This window comes from Ammospiza nelsoni, chromosome 3, assembly GCF_027579445.1.
Source record: "Ammospiza nelsoni isolate bAmmNel1 chromosome 3, bAmmNel1.pri, whole genome shotgun sequence".
Taxonomy (NCBI): domain Eukaryota; kingdom Metazoa; phylum Chordata; class Aves; order Passeriformes; family Passerellidae; genus Ammospiza; species Ammospiza nelsoni.
In genome coordinates this window covers 92,172,419-92,191,575 of record NC_080635.1, presented here as the reverse complement: position 1 = coordinate 92,191,575, position 19,157 = coordinate 92,172,419, and the positions used below count along the sequence as shown (strand labels likewise).

Here is a 19,157-nt window from a genome sequence, read left to right as displayed (position 1 = left end):
CGGGGCAGTGCCCGCCGCGTGGCACTCGGGCCACGCCCCCGCCCGGAGCAGCGGCCGCGCAGGCGCCGCCCCGCCCGCCCGGGAGCGGCCCGGGGAGAGGCCCGGAATGGCGGCGGCGGCGGGAGCGGCGGGGCTGGCTGGGCTGGGCTCCCTGTGACAGCCAGCCCCACACAGCTTCACGGACAGCGCGCTCGGATTACAAAGTTGTCCCCCCAGTGCGATGCTTTTGGCTGGGGCCGGGTTAATTTTCTTCCCAGCGGCTGGTACGGGGCTGGTTTTGGATTTGTGCTCAACACAATGATGATGATTATGATGATGATGATGTGGAGATGTTTTTGTTATTGCTGGGCAGGGCTTACACAGAGCCAAGGCCTTTCCTGATTTCTGTGCTGCCAGGCTGGGGAGGCTGGGGGAGCTTGGGAGGAGACACAGCCCGGACAGGTGACCCCACTGACCAAAGGGACATTCCAGACCATGGACCATCACGCTCGGTATATAAGGCAGGGAGGAAGGGGAGGACGTTTGCAGCGATGGCGTTTGTGTTCCCAAGTGACCCTGAGGTGTGATGGGGCCCTGCTCTCCTGGGCATGGCTAACACCCACCTGCCCATGGGAAGCAGGGAATTAATTCCTTGCTTTGCTTGTGTGCGCGGCTTTTGCTGTCCCTATGGAACTGTCTTTATCTCAACCGGTGAATTTTCCGCCCTTTACCCTTCCGAATCTCCCCGATCCGCGGGTGGCGGGGCCTGGCTGCCGGCTGGCGGTGAGCCCCGACACGCAGCCAGCACGGGGTGTATGTGCTGATAGATCCCATCGATAATGCCGCTCTGCCCGCACCTCAGCTCCATCGCTGAGCCCGGCAGGGCCCGCAGGCTCCTCCCGACCGCCCCTGCCCGGCTGCTGAGGCCGTGTTTAGCCAAACTCTGCCCTTGAAGGATCGTGGGGCTTCCCTGGGGGGCTGAACCTCTCCATGTGCCAAACCGCGGGGTTTGACTGCAGTCCTCTCGTTGCAGGCGGGCGCGGAGGGCTGTGCCATGGCTGCCACGGTGAAAGAATGCCTGGAGCTCCAGCTGCTGGAGGTGGAAATGCTCCTTTCCATGTTTCCCAAGAGAGGAGAATTCAGCGTGGATGCGGATGCCGTGCCCAGCATCCAGCGCTACCTGAGGAATGCTGGCGGAGCGCTGCCCCCGCAGCTGGAATATCGCATCGCGCTCCATGTCGGGGAGGCCAAGGTGAGAGCTGCCAAGGAGGCTTGGTCATGGGTGCTGTCGTCTCTACGTCTTCTGCACACACCGGAAAAGGCTGCCCGGAAAAAAGGGGGTTAAAAACCCACCACATTTTTTTGCTCTTTAAGAAGTCTAGAGTAATAGAAAATCTCAGCTGCTGCTAACATCTGTGTTGGAAATATAATATTGTAAAAATAGCCCCAAATGGCAGACTGCAATTATGAGGAGTCACAAGAACACAAAAACAAAACCAGCCTATGAGCAGAGAACCCCAACTCTCAGTATAAGGAGTTACAACAGTTTAACTGATTGAGGAAAGGGATTGAACTAATTGGTGTAAATACTTGCACAGAGAACACAGGTCTGAGTGCATACTAATTGTCTGTTCTCAATTTCTAGTCATTAGAAATTGATAATTAGATAAAATTAGATAAAAATTAGATAAACTCAGCCTGAAAGCCATTTTCCATGGAATGAAGATAATCAAACATTAGAACAATTTACTGGGTAATGAGATGGTCTCATGATTTTTTTGTAAACTTTAGGTACAAACTTAGGTATCTTTCTAAAATGCACCCTTTCACCAACCTACAAAGAGAAGTTTTATGAACCATGTGGGGAGGGCTTGTGTAGGAGTACTGGGGTTTTTTTCCATAGCAGATTGTCAAGGAACTTGGAAAGATAATTAGTCATTTTATGATTCACTGCTCTCTACAGGACTATCATATGATTGTGCACTGAAGTGAGTACCCCCTAACAGTGTACAGGAGCTTGAAGCACTGAGGACACATAAATCCTTTCCTGCTCTTGGACTAGAGGCAGAGTTCAGCTACCAAAGAACTGTGGTGCTCTGTTTGAAGGCACTGTAGGGATAATCAAGAGAAATTCAACAGCCCAGTGTTCATAAAAGATCAGATAAGATAAACTTGGGGTCTCCCTGACCTGAAATGTACATAAATCTTTTAATCCCCTATAATCCTGACTCCTCTTTATGGTGAATACTTCCTTAAAATAATGGTAACACACAGAATCACAGAATGGTTTGGGTTGGGAGCAACCTTAAAGGGCAAGTTATTTCCAACACTCCTGCCACGTGTCTCTATATGCAGTAGGTACAATCACAAACACCATTCCATGTAACTCTTGGCTTTTTTTTCAAGCAGCTGGGCTGAGTTCATTAGTCATTGTATTTGGTAAGGGATGAGATTCACAAAAGTCCTTGACTCCAACAGTTCATTGCTGTAGCAACACTGAGCTAGAAATATCCCTGGAGGGTAACTGTGTATCTTCTCCCAAGCCACAGCATTAGTTCTGTGAACAGCACAAAAGCTGCCTGGATATCATGGAAGTGTTGTGAAAGTGGCAGCATGATGCAACACAAGAAAAGGAACAGACAAAAGAATGGGTTATTGGGACAAAAGGGAAGTGGGAATAGTTCCAGTCAGTAGGATGCTGCAATCTTGATTACATCTACTCATAATCTGCCTCTGTCAGGGAAGAAAAATCTAGTGTGTTTTCAGTAGCTGCAGAATTAATCTTTTCTGTGTGTGTGTCTTCTTATTTTAAGGTAAAGATGGAGTTGCAGGTTCTCCTTCCTCATATGTACCCTCAGGTGGCTCCTCAGCTTTTTGCCAGATCAGATGCTCTGCACAGACAGCAGCAGTTGCAGCTCAATACTCGTCTCACATCTCACATCAGCTCTCTGGATCCAGGAGATCTGTGTGTGTGTGAGGCTGTGCAGTGGGTGAAGGACAACACCCTGCCCTTCTTGGAAAACTGTCAGGCCTCGTCTGAGTGTGCTGCTGAAGCAGTCAGGGCTAAGGAAATGCTGCATCGCCTGTGGATCTACAGCCATCACATATACAGGCAGGAACTGAGGAAGAAGATTTTTGACTGTGCAAAGAAGTTAAATCTGACTGGCTTCTGCCTGACTGGCAAACCTGGTGTCATCTGTGTGGAGGGACTCCAGAAAAACTGTGAAGAGTTCTGGCGTGTTATTAGGTATCCCAACTGGAAGCACATTTCATGCAAGCATGTGGAGAATATAGAAACGGAGGGAAGCATTGATAATCTTCGTCTCTTTCACAGTTTTGAAGACCTGCAATTTCAGGCACATGGTGATTATGGCCTGAGGAATGACTATCACATGGATCTTGGCCAGTTTCTAGAATTCCTGAAACAGCATCAAAGTGGACACATTTTTCAGATTTTATTTGGTGTTGAAGGCAAACTTTCAGACAATTGAGAGAAACTGTTTATGAAGAGTTCTAATTCTGGAGACCAAGAGGTGTTGCTAACACAAATATTTTGCCTTACAGCTACTGTGAAAAAGGAAACTTTTAACATCTGAAATGAATGGTTCAAGTAGTTAATCTCAGCTTTTGTGCTGAACTGCCACATATTTTTGAGATGTGTTCACTGATTTTCTAAGACTCTAAAACTGGTATTTGTCTCTGTGAGCCAAGCCTGATAAATATTCCTCTGTGAGTTAGGAATTATACACTTCTGTTTCATCTGTACTGTGCTGTGTGAATTTCTTCCTATCTCATCTGAACCTACTCTCTTCCAGTTTAAAACATTCTCCCCAGTCTTGTCACTACGTGCACTTGTAAAAAAGTCCCTTTCTCTTTTTTGTAGGCTCCCTTCAGGTACTAGAAGGTGCTGTAAGGGCTTGCCAAAGCCTTCTGTCCTCCAGGCTGAACAATCCCAATTCTCTCAGCCAGTTGTCATAGGAGAGAGATGCTCCAGCCCTCCGATCATTTTTTGTGTCCATTCTCCTCTGGACTGGCTCCAGCAGGTCTGTGTTCCTTTTACGTTCACGTCCCAGAGCTGGATGCAATGATCTGTTTGGGGTCTCACAAAAGTGGAGTGGAGGGTGAGAATCACCTCCCTCAGCTGCTGGTCATGCTGCTTTTGATGCAACCTAGGATTCAGTTGGCTTCCTTGGCTTCAGGTGCACATCACTGGCTCATGTTGAGTTTAGTGTCTACCAGTACCAAGTCCCTCTCCTCAGGGCTGCTCTCAATCCATTCTCCACCCAGTTTGTGTTTGTGCTTGGGATTGCCCTGAGCCACGGGCAGGATCTTGCACTCAGCCTTGTACACAGACCCACCTCTCCAGGTCCCTCTGGATAACATCCCCTTCCCTCCAGTGTGCTGACTGCTCCACGTAGCTTGGTGCCATCAGCAAACCTGCTGGGGGTGCAGCTGGTCCCACTGTCCCTGTCACTGACAGCAATGTTAATGCCAGCCCCTGAGGAATGCCAGTCCTACTGGTCTCCACTTGGACATCATCCATTGACTGCAACTCTGCAACCAACCATCCTTAGCCACCAAGTGGTTCATCCACCAAATCCATGTCTCTTCAGTTAAGGATGTCATGAGGCAAAGTGTGTCTGGTTATGTTAATAACAATTTTTCATCTGTTCAATTCATGGCATTTTATGCTTACACTGTTAGGCCAAACACCTTGGAAATGAAAATGGGTCAGATGAGACAAAGTTTAGTTTTCCCCCTTACATTACATAAGGAAATACATGTAAAACACAGAAAATAGGAAAAAGCCCCTAAATACAAATAACTTGAAGAATCCTTTCTTATGTAAAATTAGTATGGAGAGAATTTTCCAGCAGCTTGTGAGGGTTAATGCTGTTAATGGTTCATTAGGCAGTGTTTTCCTGCAGGGAAGCATGCTGAGAGTGGATGTGGAGGGTAAGTGTCCCGTTTGTAATGCATGATCATATTTATAATAATATATATAAATATAATATGTAGTTGAAGAACACTACTGAAAAGTCCCCTGGAAGGGCCACCACCTCCCACTCTGTGCCTGAGTGCCTTCATGTGCAAAGGGGTACCAAGCAATAAAAGCAGACTCACTGCTGAGCTGCACCACTCCAACACCCAGGCACTCAGCAGCACTGTTTAAAGACTGTGTTTCAGCACACTTAGCTGATGACAACATAAATAACAGATATTATTTTATTTCAAATTAAATACAGGGAAGTGTTTTAATACCCTTCTCACAATAGCAATACATTGAAACGTAGAGGATGGCATTGAAATGCAGAGTGTTTCTGGTTGCTCAGAATATGATTAATGTCTTTTCCTTCACTGTGGTAGGTTGTACTGTTTGTGTGATCATAACTTCTGCCAAAAGCACAGTGAGGCAAAAATGTTGACATGTTCCCATTAGGCAGTGAGGGAAAAAGTGCCTCTCTTTCTGAATTTGGGACATGTAATCTGCAGCTGTGACAGAGCTGAGGGGCTAGACAAATAAAATTAGTATTTGGTTTTCTAGAGATAATCTCTCTTGTAAAGATGAGAGAGAAACAGAAATGTTCAAGTATCCTTTTTTTCCCAGAACCATCCATAAAATATAGTACATTTTTCTTGGAGTGGTAATCGTGTAACAACTAATAATTCCTCAAAGTCTATTCCTGACATTTTGATATTCCCTTTTTGTCAAGAACGTGGAGTTCAAAAAGTTAGGCCAAACATTTGCAATGATCAGAACTGTAGTTATCTTGGTGGGGGAATTAAATCCTTGATCTTATACAGGACATTACCTTAGCTAACATTAAATGTTACTATTGTTAAATGTTATTCTTAGCAATGGTAAAATGTTCTGATTAGATGTGAACAAAAGGTTCTGCAGATTTGGTTCTTCTAGAAAATTTTCATTTCATAACTCCACACAAGAGTGACCAGTAAGTATATTCTCTGGAATAAAAAATTCTAACGTTATGGTTGTTTAAAGTTTGTGTTGTTGTTTTTTGTTTTTTTTTTTTTTAATAATAGGTTCACAAATTATGCAAATTACACTGTGACTGTAATGGATAAAATACCAAATGTATTTTTAATTGCCCATTTATCTGCTTCAGTACCCATTGATGTTTGTGACAAAACTGTTGACTCAAGATATAACCATTTTTTTCAAGGAAATCTGTCAAACTGTAGTGTAGGATATCTCAATTAAAATAACCATCAAAATAACCAAACACAAATATATCTCTCAGATTAATTTTTATTTTCTGATGTATAATTGACGACGTCTTGATCTGAGTTTCTAACCAACTACTATGAATTAGAAAAAGTTTTCTGCATCTTAAAAAATTAGCAATTCATAGGCTTTCTAGGCAGAAACAACTTTAATATTTTAATGCTTTTTAAGTGCAGCTTATTTGTTTGTTCTTCATTAAATATTTACAGTTTCACTTTCATGGCCTCTTCAGGCCAGGTGTAGGAGTCAGCCACAAAGCTGTTGTAGTCAGTGCTGTACACCTGAGAGCGGATGAAGGCCTCGAGGTCCTTGGGCTGAGGGTAGGTGGAGGCAGTGTTATTCCTGTAGGCTTCTTCTGCAAGCTGGAGAGAGGCATTAAAATCCTAATTAGTGCTCTTAAACTATCTGAGTACACTTAACAGAACTTAAAACACACACCACACACACCACTGTGCAGTGGTGGATAAAATATTCCACAAGCCCCAAGCACTGAGATACAATTTCTGCTTTTCTCTCATCATTTTATCCTGGTTTACAATCTTCCCAAAGCACTGTAAGAAAAGTATGATTTGTTCAAAGCTTCCATGCTCCTTACATATTAGAGAAGTTTAGTATTTGCCATAGCTTGATAATATACTTCAAAAAAAGTAAACACGTGGGAAAAAATAGTCTTATGCAGTGCACAGAATGGCTGGGGGAAATACAAATATTTGCTTGCTCTTTTCTCACCCAGATCATACCTAAGTGAATCAATTATGCATCACAAATACAGCTGCACAAAAATTAAGTTTAGAAGGGGTTGGAGCTCTCTCAACACATCAAAGTAGCCTCTCACACCTGAAGATCACCTACTTGAGAAACAAATATCTTCAGACTGAACATTCATCTGTGAAACAAAGGAAGTCTGGCAGACAGGTTTTATGCAGCACTGTGAAAAGATCTGCTTGAAACTATTTGGCAAACACTCTGATGCTCCTCCTTTGAATAAAAGGGAGACGTTCTTCTTCCTGCTTTCCTTAGCTCTCTTTAAAACAGAAATGTTCTAGTTTGGTGAGAAGCTGAGACCCCAAATCACCTTATTAAGACTTCTTTTCTAGGATTAATCTGAATCCCAACTCAATTTGATTGAGAAGCACTTTGGGTGTTTATATAAGCATATCTTCAGGTCTGTGCACGTAATTATTGTGGTTGAATAGGGTCTGAATTCATACCCAATGCTTGGTATTCCAAAATATTTTGATAGTGTTCCTCTCCTGGAAAAGGCAGAGGCCTCTTGGGTTGGGTTGTATGAGCCAGAATAAGTATTTTCAGGAATAAAGTTTCAACAGAGAACAAGCAGAAGGAATCACTTACTAACATTTTCCTTCTTTTGTATTTTCTATAACATGTACAAACAGAGGAGGAATTTCTATCACTGTGTTTCTGCCAACCCAAGAGCCTGTTTGATTTTGCCTGAGGAATTTATGTAACATTTTCACATCTACAGAGCAGAGTTACTACTTGCCTAAGAAGACATGAACTTTGAGAAGGATTTTTCCTTTTCTTAAATACACAGAATGAGAGAAGCTATGGAAACTGTTTCATGTATGAGGGTTCCTTGTTATTCTTTCAAAAGCATATGAAGAGGAATTATTCACAGTAAGGCGACAAAGAGAGAAAAGAATAATTTTAGGAAAAACGGTCACAGAGGACAAACAAAAAGTTGAAACTGATAACCATGAAGGGGCACAAGCCCTTCAGCTGTGCAGTTGGCATGACTGTGGTGAACAGCAGAATCTGTGCTCTACAGACATACATGCTTGGTGTAGATCCACAGCTCTCCTTGTATTTGGATTGCCTTTATATTTCTGAATTTAAAATTTAATTTTGAAACTGCTGCATGTCCAATAGGGATTCACATAAACCAACTTGTGTGAAGGTGTGTTAGGTGATAAAATCAAACCATGTAGAGCTGGTAGGAAGACAAAAAGCCACAAAATGCTGAAATTACTTACCCTCACAGCAATTTTCAGTGACACGTCCTGAATAGTGACTAATGGAGGGTAGAGGCGACCTTCCTGTAAATTCTCTTCTGTAACTTGCTGTGCTATAACCTGAAATAATACAAACACTTGTAACTTGATATGCAAATGCAGCTGTAGCTTGATTAGACAGTGATACTGTCTTTAGCAAAGAAATGTTTCTGCTTTGGCAAATTCCACAGGTACTCCTTAATCCACCTAGACAGCATTTTTTAGAACCACCTCTGTCATTAGGAGAAGCTACACAAGAATTAGAAATGTTGGGAGTTACATCTTTTTCTCACTCAGACAATAAAAGCTACTTAAGTCTTGAATAAACTCATGACACACATAAACTAGCAAATATATCTCATAAACTAGCAAATAGTTCATTGTGAGATAGAAATTCCAGCCAACAATTGCAGTTGGGCCAAAGACTTCTAAAATATAAAGAAGCACCAGTCATTCTGACAGCTGTCACATTAACCTGTGCAGGGAACAGAACTGAAACCCTTAAGTGTAAAATGCTCTGGAAGAAATTACTGGCAGCTGGTATTTTTGCTATCAGTAGCTACTATTTGTTTGTCATTTGGGGACTTGAAATAGCCTTTCAGGGTGGTCCAGATGTGGACAGAAGGAAAGCTCTGCTCTGGATAACATCTGCTGGAGCCATGTATTACACACCAAGAGGTTCTGAAAACACCAGGAAAGTCCAGGAAACACTGAGAGTTAAAACTGATAAAAAAGCCCAAAGAGAAAGCAAGAAGTGCACTTTTGAGGGAATATTCTAGGAAGATACTTGAAACAAAGCACAAACAAAACTTCCCACAGTTCCTGTCACATCAGGTAATAGGACCCTGTACATATGCTTGTAAACATCTAGGACTGCATCAGAACTGGATGCATCTCTTCCAGCAGAAATAGGTAAAAAGTTTGAACTAAAGTAACTCCAGGTTCAAAAGAACTCAGTGTTCTCTTGTGCAGTCTAACTAGAATGTTTGTAGCTGTTCTAAGTTCTTCCATTTGGAGTTAAAATGCTGACAAAAGCAATAGGCTCTTGAATATAACAAGGGAAGAAAAAGTATTTGTTTACATTTAAACCTGATCTTGAGAAATAAAGCAGAGAAAAACCCTCTAGGGGGAGCTAAGAGAATGTAAAATCGAGTTACTGCTCTTCATAACAGCGACCAGGTTATTTCAAAATTATACAGAGCCCTTTGATGTGCATCTGAATATAAGGAGGCACTCACAACATGAGGTCTCTGATGTTAACAGCATAAGAGGGCTCTGCAGCAAAGATGAAAGCTGAAGAAATCAACAGCAAGTTGCTCTTACTGCAATGCATCACTGAAAATTAAAGGTTCAGGAGTGGAGTACTTCTCTTTTGTGATTGATTCTGCTTTTGATAGAAGGCAAGCCACAAAATATTTGGGCAGTGCTCAAAGTGGAGAGGTAGCAAGGTCAACTGTACAGATGCCATGCTGTTCCTTCAGACACAGTCCTGTAACAGCACTGAAAACTATGCAAAAACACAAACCCAAGCATTTCCAAAGAGAACAACACCCTCTTCATGTGCTGCTTGAAAAACACTCCTTGAGAACATCAGATCAGTGGTAGGGAAAAAAAAGAGATGAATCTACATGTGGGATTACTGAGAAAATAAGAGGTGCCACAGAAAACATAATTGTGCCAATGTGTAAATCCAGAATGTAACACCAATTTGAGCAAGGTGTGTTTTTTCTCCACATACTTCAAACAAAAATGGGGTAGAATCATGAGGGGGTATAGAAAATAAAAAGATGATAATTTTTTTTTTTTATAAAGGAAACAAAAAAAAAATAGACTTGGGAGAAAAAGAGAAGTCTGAAAGGAAATGCAAAAGACAACTGAAGGAGAATATTTCTTATGGTGCTGTAGGGAAACCAAATCATCAAAGAGCAGAAAATCCTGAGTTTCTTTTTCCACAGGATTCATAATTAAAGTGTGACACTAATTGACAAAAGATATTAAAATGTATAAACATGTTTAAAAAGCCACTAGGTTCATTTATGAAGGAAAAATCCATACAGGGACAAAACATCCAGCACGGGAAGGCCATTCAGTAAATGTTGTCAGAATCTGAGAAGCCATTTCAGCAGAAGGATCACTCTGTATTTCTCTCATTTATCCTCTTTTCCTCAGCTTCTGCTAGTGATTGCTTTCACAGGAAAATATAAAGCTGTTTGGGTCCTAGGTACCACCCAGCATGGCTATTTTCATGTTTTAAATATTAATTAATTCAAGTTTTTAATAGAAAAATTAACAAAGCCTTATTGCAGAATCTAAAGTAAATGCAACCAAGACAAAATGGCATAAAGCAAGTGGGGGCATCTTGGTTGTTGGAGGACATATTCTCCATAATGAAAAGATTTTGTAGGATTATTTCTGAACTAAAGTGCAGGTCACACATGCAGGACTATTTCATTAGTTCATAATTCTCTGCCTCTTTTGTTGTGTTTGGTAGGACTTAAAAGAATAGGCAATATCCCTTGCCATCACAGAACAACTGCCCACAGTCAAGAGGTATTACAGCTTACAGTACCTTAGATTTATCATCCAAAGTCAAAGTTGCACTCTATTTTACTTGGCAGGAAGAAAAGAACATTGAAATCAAAATCTGTTCTAGTTACAACAGATACTTATTTGTGACTTCAATCAGATTTAATTGGAGAAATGGCAAAGCAAGAAGCAGGAGGTGCAGGCATGCAGCTTGGGCTGCTTCCTTTTTATCATTTCTTTTTTTCAGGTAAGCTACCTTGGCAATCTAAGAAGGTCCCTCTACCCAAAATGCATGGGTTTGGTTCTCTAAATTTTGCAGCATTTGGGATGCTTCAATTTCAAATGAGGAATAGCAAGCACTATTCTAAAACCCCCATGAAACTGTTCTGATTTTATCCTTCCAATATAAAAGCCAAGAACATAAACCAAAACCAGCACTTTTCCTTTTGCTTTGCAGTGTGATTATTCAGCTAAGGGCTTTCACAGCCCTGACACCTCTTCTGGCAGACCCCTGTGGCACCCATCAGCTCAGTTCAGCTCAGCTCAGCCAGGCCCCCAGCCCCTCACATGGAGGGGGAGACCAGATGTGAAAGCCCTGAGCTGGGAGCAGCAAGGGAGCAGCTACTCAGGGATCCTGCCACCAGCAGAACTTTCTATGCAAGACAAAACCCACATTTTTATATGTCAAACTTTTCTAAAGATTATACACGGGGAAGGCAACTGTATAGCAAAACCTGCGCCAAAGAGTCAGGAAAGAATGACTACATCAAGTGAGAATTTAAAAGCTTCCTCACAATTTCTGCTACTATTTAACTTCCCTGACTGTTACATTTCTTTGTTCAGAACTCATTTTTTTTCTGACTTCAAGACTGTCACAGGAAACACAGTTCAATCCACACATGTGCCACCTTTTGTCATTAGCTCTCACCATACAGGAACCATTTCACACATACCAAAAGGAAGCAACCTCTACAATGAAGTTGGACAACTCTGACACAGCAGTTTAGACCAGGAAGTGAGGATCACCATATCCAACTGAAATTACAGGGGAGGATTTTAAGGGAAGATATAATTATCCAAAGGCTTAGGAGATGGATCATTGCCCTTTTATGATGGTTAAAGCCAGTGGAGACAGGCTGGGATTTTTACTAATTTTAAAGATGGAAATTGTGAATGTCTTTCTTACAGAGGACAGGCTTTTAGCAAACCCCTTTGAAGATGCCACAGCATGCACCTTAAAAAACCTCTGAAAGTCCAACAAGGACAGCATGCAAGTGCCCATCCCTTAATAAAGCTCTGTATGACATACTGCCATAGGATCACACTGCCCAACAGCTGCCCTTGAGTGAGAGCCAAGGACCACTTTCTTCCCTTTAAACCAAGAAGAGCACAGAAGGAGCATGAATCTGGAATGAAATATTCCTTAGAGAAGCTGCAGGAGCTGAGTAATGCATTCACATATCTGCTAATTGGTGCAGCTTTTTTTCCCTTTTATTTTTAATTGTTTCATAATTCAAATTCAAGCAATTTTGTAAGCAAAAGACTCACATGAGTCACCCCAAAGCTACTAACATCAATAATAATAATAATAATAATAATAATAATAATAATAATTCCTTTCAATCTACAATCAAACCTATGTGCCTGTGCATGCAAACTGTACACATGTGCATTTACCTGCAGTAACACTGTACTGAAATCTTTCTTTTTTTTTCCTTCGCAACAGAAGGTTCAGTTTATGTCAGGTGTCCCTAAGCCAAGTGTTAACTTTTTAAAATGACTTGTCCAAATACAATTTATAAAATAAAGGCCTTACACAGAAAGCAGTATTTTGCCCATTATAAAGTTTAGCTCTTTCTGTTTAATTGCTCATTAATACTAAGTCACTAAATTAAGGAATTTAAATAATCTTGAATACAGTACCTCAGCAGTCGTGAGGAATACATTCTCATCAATATGTCTCATTCCACATGAAATAACACCAAGGGCAACTCCTGGGAACACATAGGAATTGTTACCCTGTCCAGGATAGAGAGTTTTTCCACTTGGAAGAGTGACAGGATCAAAAGGACTTCCACTGGCAAAAATCCCACGTCCCTAAATTGTAAGAAGAAAAAGAAAGCACATTAATTGAGAGATTGCTGTTGAAATATTTCTCACATCTTTTTAAATATCCATCAATAAATATTCATTTAAATAATGTGAAAGCTGGGCTGAATCTATTTAGCATCTATTCTGAGAGGGTGTTAAAGCTGTTTGCCTGAATATGTCTCAAGAACATCAGGACACAGACCCTGGAGATCACTGGTGATTCTCTGTGGCTCTCTAACCCGATCTGTACCATTTACAAGGAGGGAAACTGAAGCCAGCAGTCATTATTCACTTTGTGCATCCATGCCAGAAGAAGCTCCATGGGAAGTACAGAGCTGTAAAACCCTAAGTGGGCAATACTGCTATGGTAGCAACAGGTGATGCTACTGGACTTTTTTTCCCAATAACAAAGCACCCAAAAATGATACTAAGGCAACTAAATGTTGTGCTTTTGTATGGGGTGATTTCTGAGGAGCTGTGGGCAGGCAGAACTCTCTTTTCTTCCCAATCCCCCTCTTCAGGCCCTTGAACCCACTCCACAGCTCAACAGAATGACCAAGGTGCAGGTCCTGTCCCAGGAACATCATCCCATAGAGCAACAGCACAAGTCAGTGTGGAACCTCCTCTGCCAGAACCTTGGGGGGGCCCCTCTTTGTAACATACTGAGCAGGGTGAAGGCACCAACTCAGGCCCCTGCTACTGATAAAGCATTAGCATGTTTCCCAGCAGGTTTCTGGGTAATGCCAGGCAGGACTGTGGCTGGCAGAGCCCAGGTGTCATGCCCAGACTGGTGCAGGCAGGCAGTAGGGAAGAGCCAGCCTGCTTGAGGGAATTAAGGGAATTCAGCTATATGGGGACAGGTTACACCATAACACTTGTCCTGAGGACATGAGATCTGCTCTAACTCAGTTTAGGGTGCAGTTCATGTGGGAGTGGCACTGCACAGGGCTGGTGCCTGCAGCCCAAAGGCCCCTGGCTCCTGCTCTCTGGGCAGGGAGCACCCTCAATTTTAAGCACTGAATTTAGGTGGAGAAGAAAAGCCAGCCTTTATTTATGCTAGCACTGCTAAAGTGATAAATATCACTGTTAAATACTTCAGAGGCACTTTGTATCAGAAATATCTCTGTTTTAGAGAACTGGAAACTGAAATGCACTATAGTGCATTTTAAAATAGGCCACTGCTGCTATTCAGCTCTTCAGAAGAATATTCTGTTTTGTTTGGTGTCATGCTCTATAATCTTGGCCTGCTTATTGTATGTTTTGGTGACAAATCAAATACTTCAGAGTGTCTTTTGCACTTGTGGTTACCCACTACAACCAACCCTTCATGTAGATTGCTTCCCTGGCTCCTGCACTGTGCTGTAATTACATCCGTGCTGTAGAGAATGGACATGCTAAATTTGTCCTTTAAACACTGAGAAACTGTCATTCAAAATGCCCTGTATCTGAAAAGAAATCTAAATACACCCACTATGAAACACAGATACATTTTAAATTCTAGGCTGAATTACAGGATAATGTGTTTATCAGTACTTCTATGATAAATAAGTGAGTACAGTTCTCTTAATTTTTACCTACATTTATGTAACAGAAAACTTTGTAAGAAGAATCAATTACCCCAGTTCTTAATACAGAATGATTTTAAAGATTCTGTTTCATGCATTGAAATATTTTCTTACCCAAAAGAGTATTTATGAAATCTCAAATGAAAAGCATGCCACTGTGTGTATATATTACACAAAATGGTACAGTTCATAATGCTTTAGTGATTGATGGTGACTGATGCTTTGGTTATAAAAGATTATGAGTGTTGCCTACACCAATAAAAGCTATGAAATGTTTTTATAAGAGTGCAAGCATGCAGTGAACTCAATGAAATTGTCTTGATAAAATCTGAAAAATCTTTTAAATTATTTAACTCATTTTATCTATGTACAGAGACATGATTAGTACCTGCTGCTCCAGCCTCTGTCCTCCTCCCTTTTAAAATTTAATTTCAGACTTTTCATGACTTATACTGGAAAGATGTTAATCTTTGCTTACCTCTGTGTATTTGTAGCACTGCTCAGCAGTACATTCTGCTTTGCTGGTGGGATTGCTGAGAGCAAAAATTATAGGATGTTTGTTTAGAGCAGCCATATCCTTAAGAATTTGTGGAGTAAAAGCACCACCAATTGCAGCAACTCCTAAAGAAGAAAAATACACGTATAACAAGTAGACAAATTAAATTAGTTCAAGGTAAGACAAGCATGTCACTTGTAAAAGAACAAAGCTCCTTTCTCTCTTTCTCCCTCTTTAAAATGGAGTTCAGCCTTTTTCCTAACATGTAGTTGGAATAAAGTTTTGTATAAAAGACTTTGCAATAGTGAAACTTCAGCACTGTCCCTAGCATAAGCCACAACCTATTTTCCCCTGCATGATCTGGTGAATTTCTCCTTTCCCTTTTCTCAGGTCCTCTGTGTAAGATAAAATGTTATCACCTAACTTGCAGCTAGGTCCAGTATGGACTAGACAGATGCAGCTCTGGGCCCTAAAGTTCTGTGCAACAGACTGCAGAGTTTCTCCCAAATCCAGTGTCAGATTTCAGATTTTTCTGACATGATGAGTAAAGTCTCTGCCTTCTACATCTGAGCTGAGCTGACAAATAATAGTTTTGAGTCTAGGTGTTCCCTGACAGCAACAATTTCTTTAATACATCCCTTTTCATTGCACTGTAGATGCTTTTCTATTCCCTGTACTGTCCACACTTCTAAATGCTATTCATAGGAACTGAATGCCACTCTGGCAGGATGAAATCATCTAACTTAGGTTGCACTCTGCTGCACTGCAGACTTGCAGCCAGAACTTAGATCCTGGACCTCAGACAATTCACAAACAAAGAGGGGGGTGTGGGATGTTTTTGAGATGCCAAGGACTCCCATATTTCTGAATAATCTACAAGAGCTGGGAATTCAAGGATATCCACACCTTCAGTGAAAATAAACAGATAAACAGATCTTGGAGTAAAAATACTTTATTTTACTGGAGGCCTCTCTCACCTGGCTTGGAGAGAAGGTAGCCTCCTTTGTCCTCACAGACCCCAGTGTCTGACACCCCATTCTGCACTCCACACAGCATCTGAGTTTCAAAATCAGGGAAAACAGCTTGTTTTCCCTCTCCTGGGGAGTGGAAATGGATTAAAACCCAGGCTGGGAGAGGAAAGCCTGAACTTGAGCCTTTCTCAGGTCAGTACTGTAACATCTCATCACTGATGCTCCAATGAGCATCTTGACATGCCCAGTCTGAAAGGACAGCTTGGGATTTGCCTGAGGAGAACATCAGGTCCTTGGGGGGAGATGAAAGGGGCCCTCACTGCACAGAGCTGGCTCTAAGATTCTGCTTCAGGACAAACATTTCTTTAAGGCATCTCAGAGTATTTTCTGACTGATTCTACATGGAGCATGGTATCATCTGTTACATACTATTATTTTTTGCAATTCTTAGCTCTCTGTACTTGACCTTCTATGAACGGACAGGGATGCTCAGATGCAAAAGCTCTGACAGACCAGCTGAGCCACTCTGTGTTTGATGATCAGTTGCATAAGAGCCTGTTATACATCTCAGTTTCTGGCTAAATCTTCAGCTGCCAAGTGTTTAATGTCTGCTAAAACTGCTTCTGGACAACCAGCTGCATGAATGACAACTATCTTCAGATTTAAGGTAAAACAAAATGCTTATGGCTATTTTTTTAAATTGCAGTTTCTTAAACTGGGTCTATCTAACTTAAGGCTTTTCCTTGAGCCATTGCAGGCAATGAAATGTGTATAAGGATTTGCTCAGACAGAGCTAAGTAAAACAGTGGGAGGAGGGCTATCAATGTATTTCCCCATGACTCCTGGTACTCCAGGGAACATACTGAATGTCTAGTCACTCAAACCAAAAATCCCCAATATTAGGTTCTACTGCTGTTTCTGATGGAAGAGACTTCATTATACAGAACTGATAAGAGAAAATGACCTTGAGGGAGAGTCACATAGCTTTATACATAAAAATTACACACAGTAAAACCCATATTTCATGGCAGCAAATCTTCCCTAAGCATCCACACACCTTTATCTGCATAAATATTCATTCATTCTACTCTTCCGTCCCTCTAGCTTTTTCAGCCTTGCAGTATACTAAGTAAATTCTCTGGACCACTTGGTCTCCTCTTCCAGTCATATCTTCATGTAGCACAGGAAAAGAATTCATTTACCTCACTGATGACCACTGGTAAAAGCAGATTTTACTGAACAAGGACCATGTGGTGTAGGCATAGTCAAAAAGGTAGCTCTTAAAATGTAGGACAGTTATCACTGTGGCATTTCAGTTTGCTTTTATCTGATGAATAAGTTTAGTAGCCAGATAGATTAATCTTCAAGTCTTACATATTTAAAAAAAACCCAAGAGTACTTGCAGTTCACTCCTGAAACTGTCACTGAAATACAATAGAGAGAGCTGAACAATTCATTATTGAGATCACAGTCCTTCAGCTTTTACAAAAGAAAAGCTCTTGTAAAATCTACATTTTGGTCTGCAAAAAGGACTGCTGGCTAAGGACCTAAATGTGAGCAAAAAGAAGACTCAGATACAGCACCCTTGTATTTGCGTAGCCTTACATGAGCTTAGCTCAGTTTTCTCATTATAAGTTGGAGGTTATTTGTATTACACCTTCCACATTACACAAGAAATAATTTAGGAAGGTGGTAAGGTCCTCCATCAGATGTTTAAACCCAGTCAGATTCCCCTGTAAAATGGATGGCTCAGAATGAAAGCAGTGTTACATGCTTGGATAGTTACTATTTGTTCAGTTGCTTAATAGAGTCCATTATGCACCCAGTGTTTTCTGAAAACACACAAAGGTAAACTGTTCAGAGGAACTTGATCTTCTCTTCAGACAAAGCCACATCCCCATTTTTTTTTTCAACAAAGAATAAGGTCATTGCCTTAAAGTCAAAGAAATTACCTATTAGCACGGACGGTTTTATATCTTTAACAATATCTTCTAGATTTTTCATTTCACGATGTTCGTGGGCAAAACGCTGTTTCTCATGTGTTAATGAGGCACGGCCCTGAATACAGAACAACAAGAAAAATAAATTTAAGTTTAATGGAACCTCATATCTTGTTTATATATCTGCTTTTACACATTCTATTTTCATTTCTATTTTTGCATCTATTATATCAAATGAAGTTGCACCGTGTACAGCTAATATGCTTAGAATAATTTAGGACTAAACTGCTTGTCTAAGCAGTCAATAAATTCAGTAATTGTACTTTAAATCCAAAATAGCTGTAGAATACCACAGTATTAACATCTAATTGAGCAATTATACGAGATTTGTAACTTAGCAAAATAAAAATAGTTTCTCCTAGCTTCTTTAGCTTTGCTCTTGCCCGAAAGTATGAAGACTATATGGTGTGAGTATTTAGACTATAGTGGAGCCTACATTTTTCTTCACATTTTTCATATTTAATTCATTCATTATTAAGGATGGAATATAAAAATAATTCCAACCAGATGTCTGGTGCACCGTTTCTGCATCAGTAAAATTGACTCAGCTGTGAAAAAACTTTTGCCCTGATCTCTACTGGAAACTTCCACCCACCCATGCCCAAAAAGGTTTCCAAACAGAATATGACAGATGCAGGAGAAAGGGCTTTAGAACATCACTGACAGTGACTTGGGATGCAAAGTGGGTTTGAATCAGTGTAATGTGGAGTGCAGGATGAGAATGGGCCAGAGTTTGTGAAAATGCTGTTAGTTGTCTAAATAGGCAGAGCTTTGTCTGTACACAGACATCTGAAAATGTCAGCAGAAAAGTTTGAAATGAGCACACTGCTGCCCCTTGTTTTTGTCTCAAACCTGCAGAAAATATCACTGCAAAGGCACTTTTCAAACACAAGTCTACAAGATGGTTCCAGCCCTTCAAACATCTTTCAATTTCAGACAGAAAGATGCAGAATAAACACGGAAGTACATGAGGAAAATTGAATGCTGAATATAATTTTGACCAAATAACCAGAACAGATATGTATCATCTCCCCAGCCACACCTTTTACAACTGGTAAAATGAAAGTTTCCTTAATCTCAGCAAGATTATTAAGGCTAAATGGAAGTACTGGAACAGAATTCATTCCACGATTCCACCAAAATCTATAAATTTGAAAATTTCGGTTCAATTTCGGCCTGCATACACCATTAAGACATAAGCCCCAGTTAGCTTTTCTAACAAAACTGAGAAAGCTGATGCTTCATTTCAGACCACAATTCTGCAGTGTGG

General features: G+C 41.0%; 2 protein-coding genes across 3 annotated transcripts in view; one reads left to right on the top strand and one right to left on the bottom strand.

The window, feature by feature from the left end:
* Positions 1-91: 91 nt before the first annotated feature.
* On the top strand, positions 92-5,982 carry RWDD2A (RWD domain containing 2A). Of its 2 annotated transcripts, none has more exons than XM_059467798.1 (3): positions 92-263; positions 1,013-1,231; positions 2,793-5,982. In XM_059467798.1, the coding sequence occupies exons 2-3, from the start codon at positions 1,034-1,036 to the stop codon at positions 3,468-3,470; spliced, it is 876 nt and encodes a 291-aa protein (XP_059323781.1). In that variant the 5' UTR covers positions 92-263; positions 1,013-1,033; the 3' UTR covers positions 3,471-5,982. The 2 variants fall into 2 exon arrangements, with proteins under 2 accessions (XP_059323781.1, XP_059323782.1); XM_059467799.1 differs by lacking the exon at positions 92-263 and adding an exon at positions 434-491.
* A 250-nt stretch (positions 5,983-6,232) lies between these two features.
* The window catches only part of ME1 (malic enzyme 1), a 154,595-nt gene continuing 141,670 nt past the window's right edge, over positions 6,233-19,157 (bottom strand). Inside the window, exons 10-14 of the mRNA XM_059467795.1 lie at positions 17,840-17,945; positions 14,899-15,041; positions 12,688-12,861; positions 8,221-8,319; positions 6,233-6,588 (exon numbers count right to left, since the gene is read on the bottom strand). Coding sequence (XP_059323778.1) covers positions 6,430-6,588; positions 8,221-8,319; positions 12,688-12,861; positions 14,899-15,041; positions 17,840-17,945 — 681 coding nt within the window. The 3' untranslated portion in view covers positions 6,233-6,429. The remainder of the gene's footprint in view (positions 6,589-8,220; positions 8,320-12,687; positions 12,862-14,898; positions 15,042-17,839; positions 17,946-19,157) is intronic.

Bases quoted from the DNA above. Each gene is read 5' to 3' on its own strand.
- RWDD2A (XM_059467798.1), top strand. From the start codon at position 1,034: ATGGCTGCCACGGTGAAAGAATGCCTGGAGCTCCAGCTGCTGGAGGTG. The intron at 1,232-2,792 runs GTGAGAGCTGCC...TCTTATTTTAAG, and splicing joins TCCATGTCGGGGAGGCCAAG to GTAAAGATGGAGTTGCAGGT.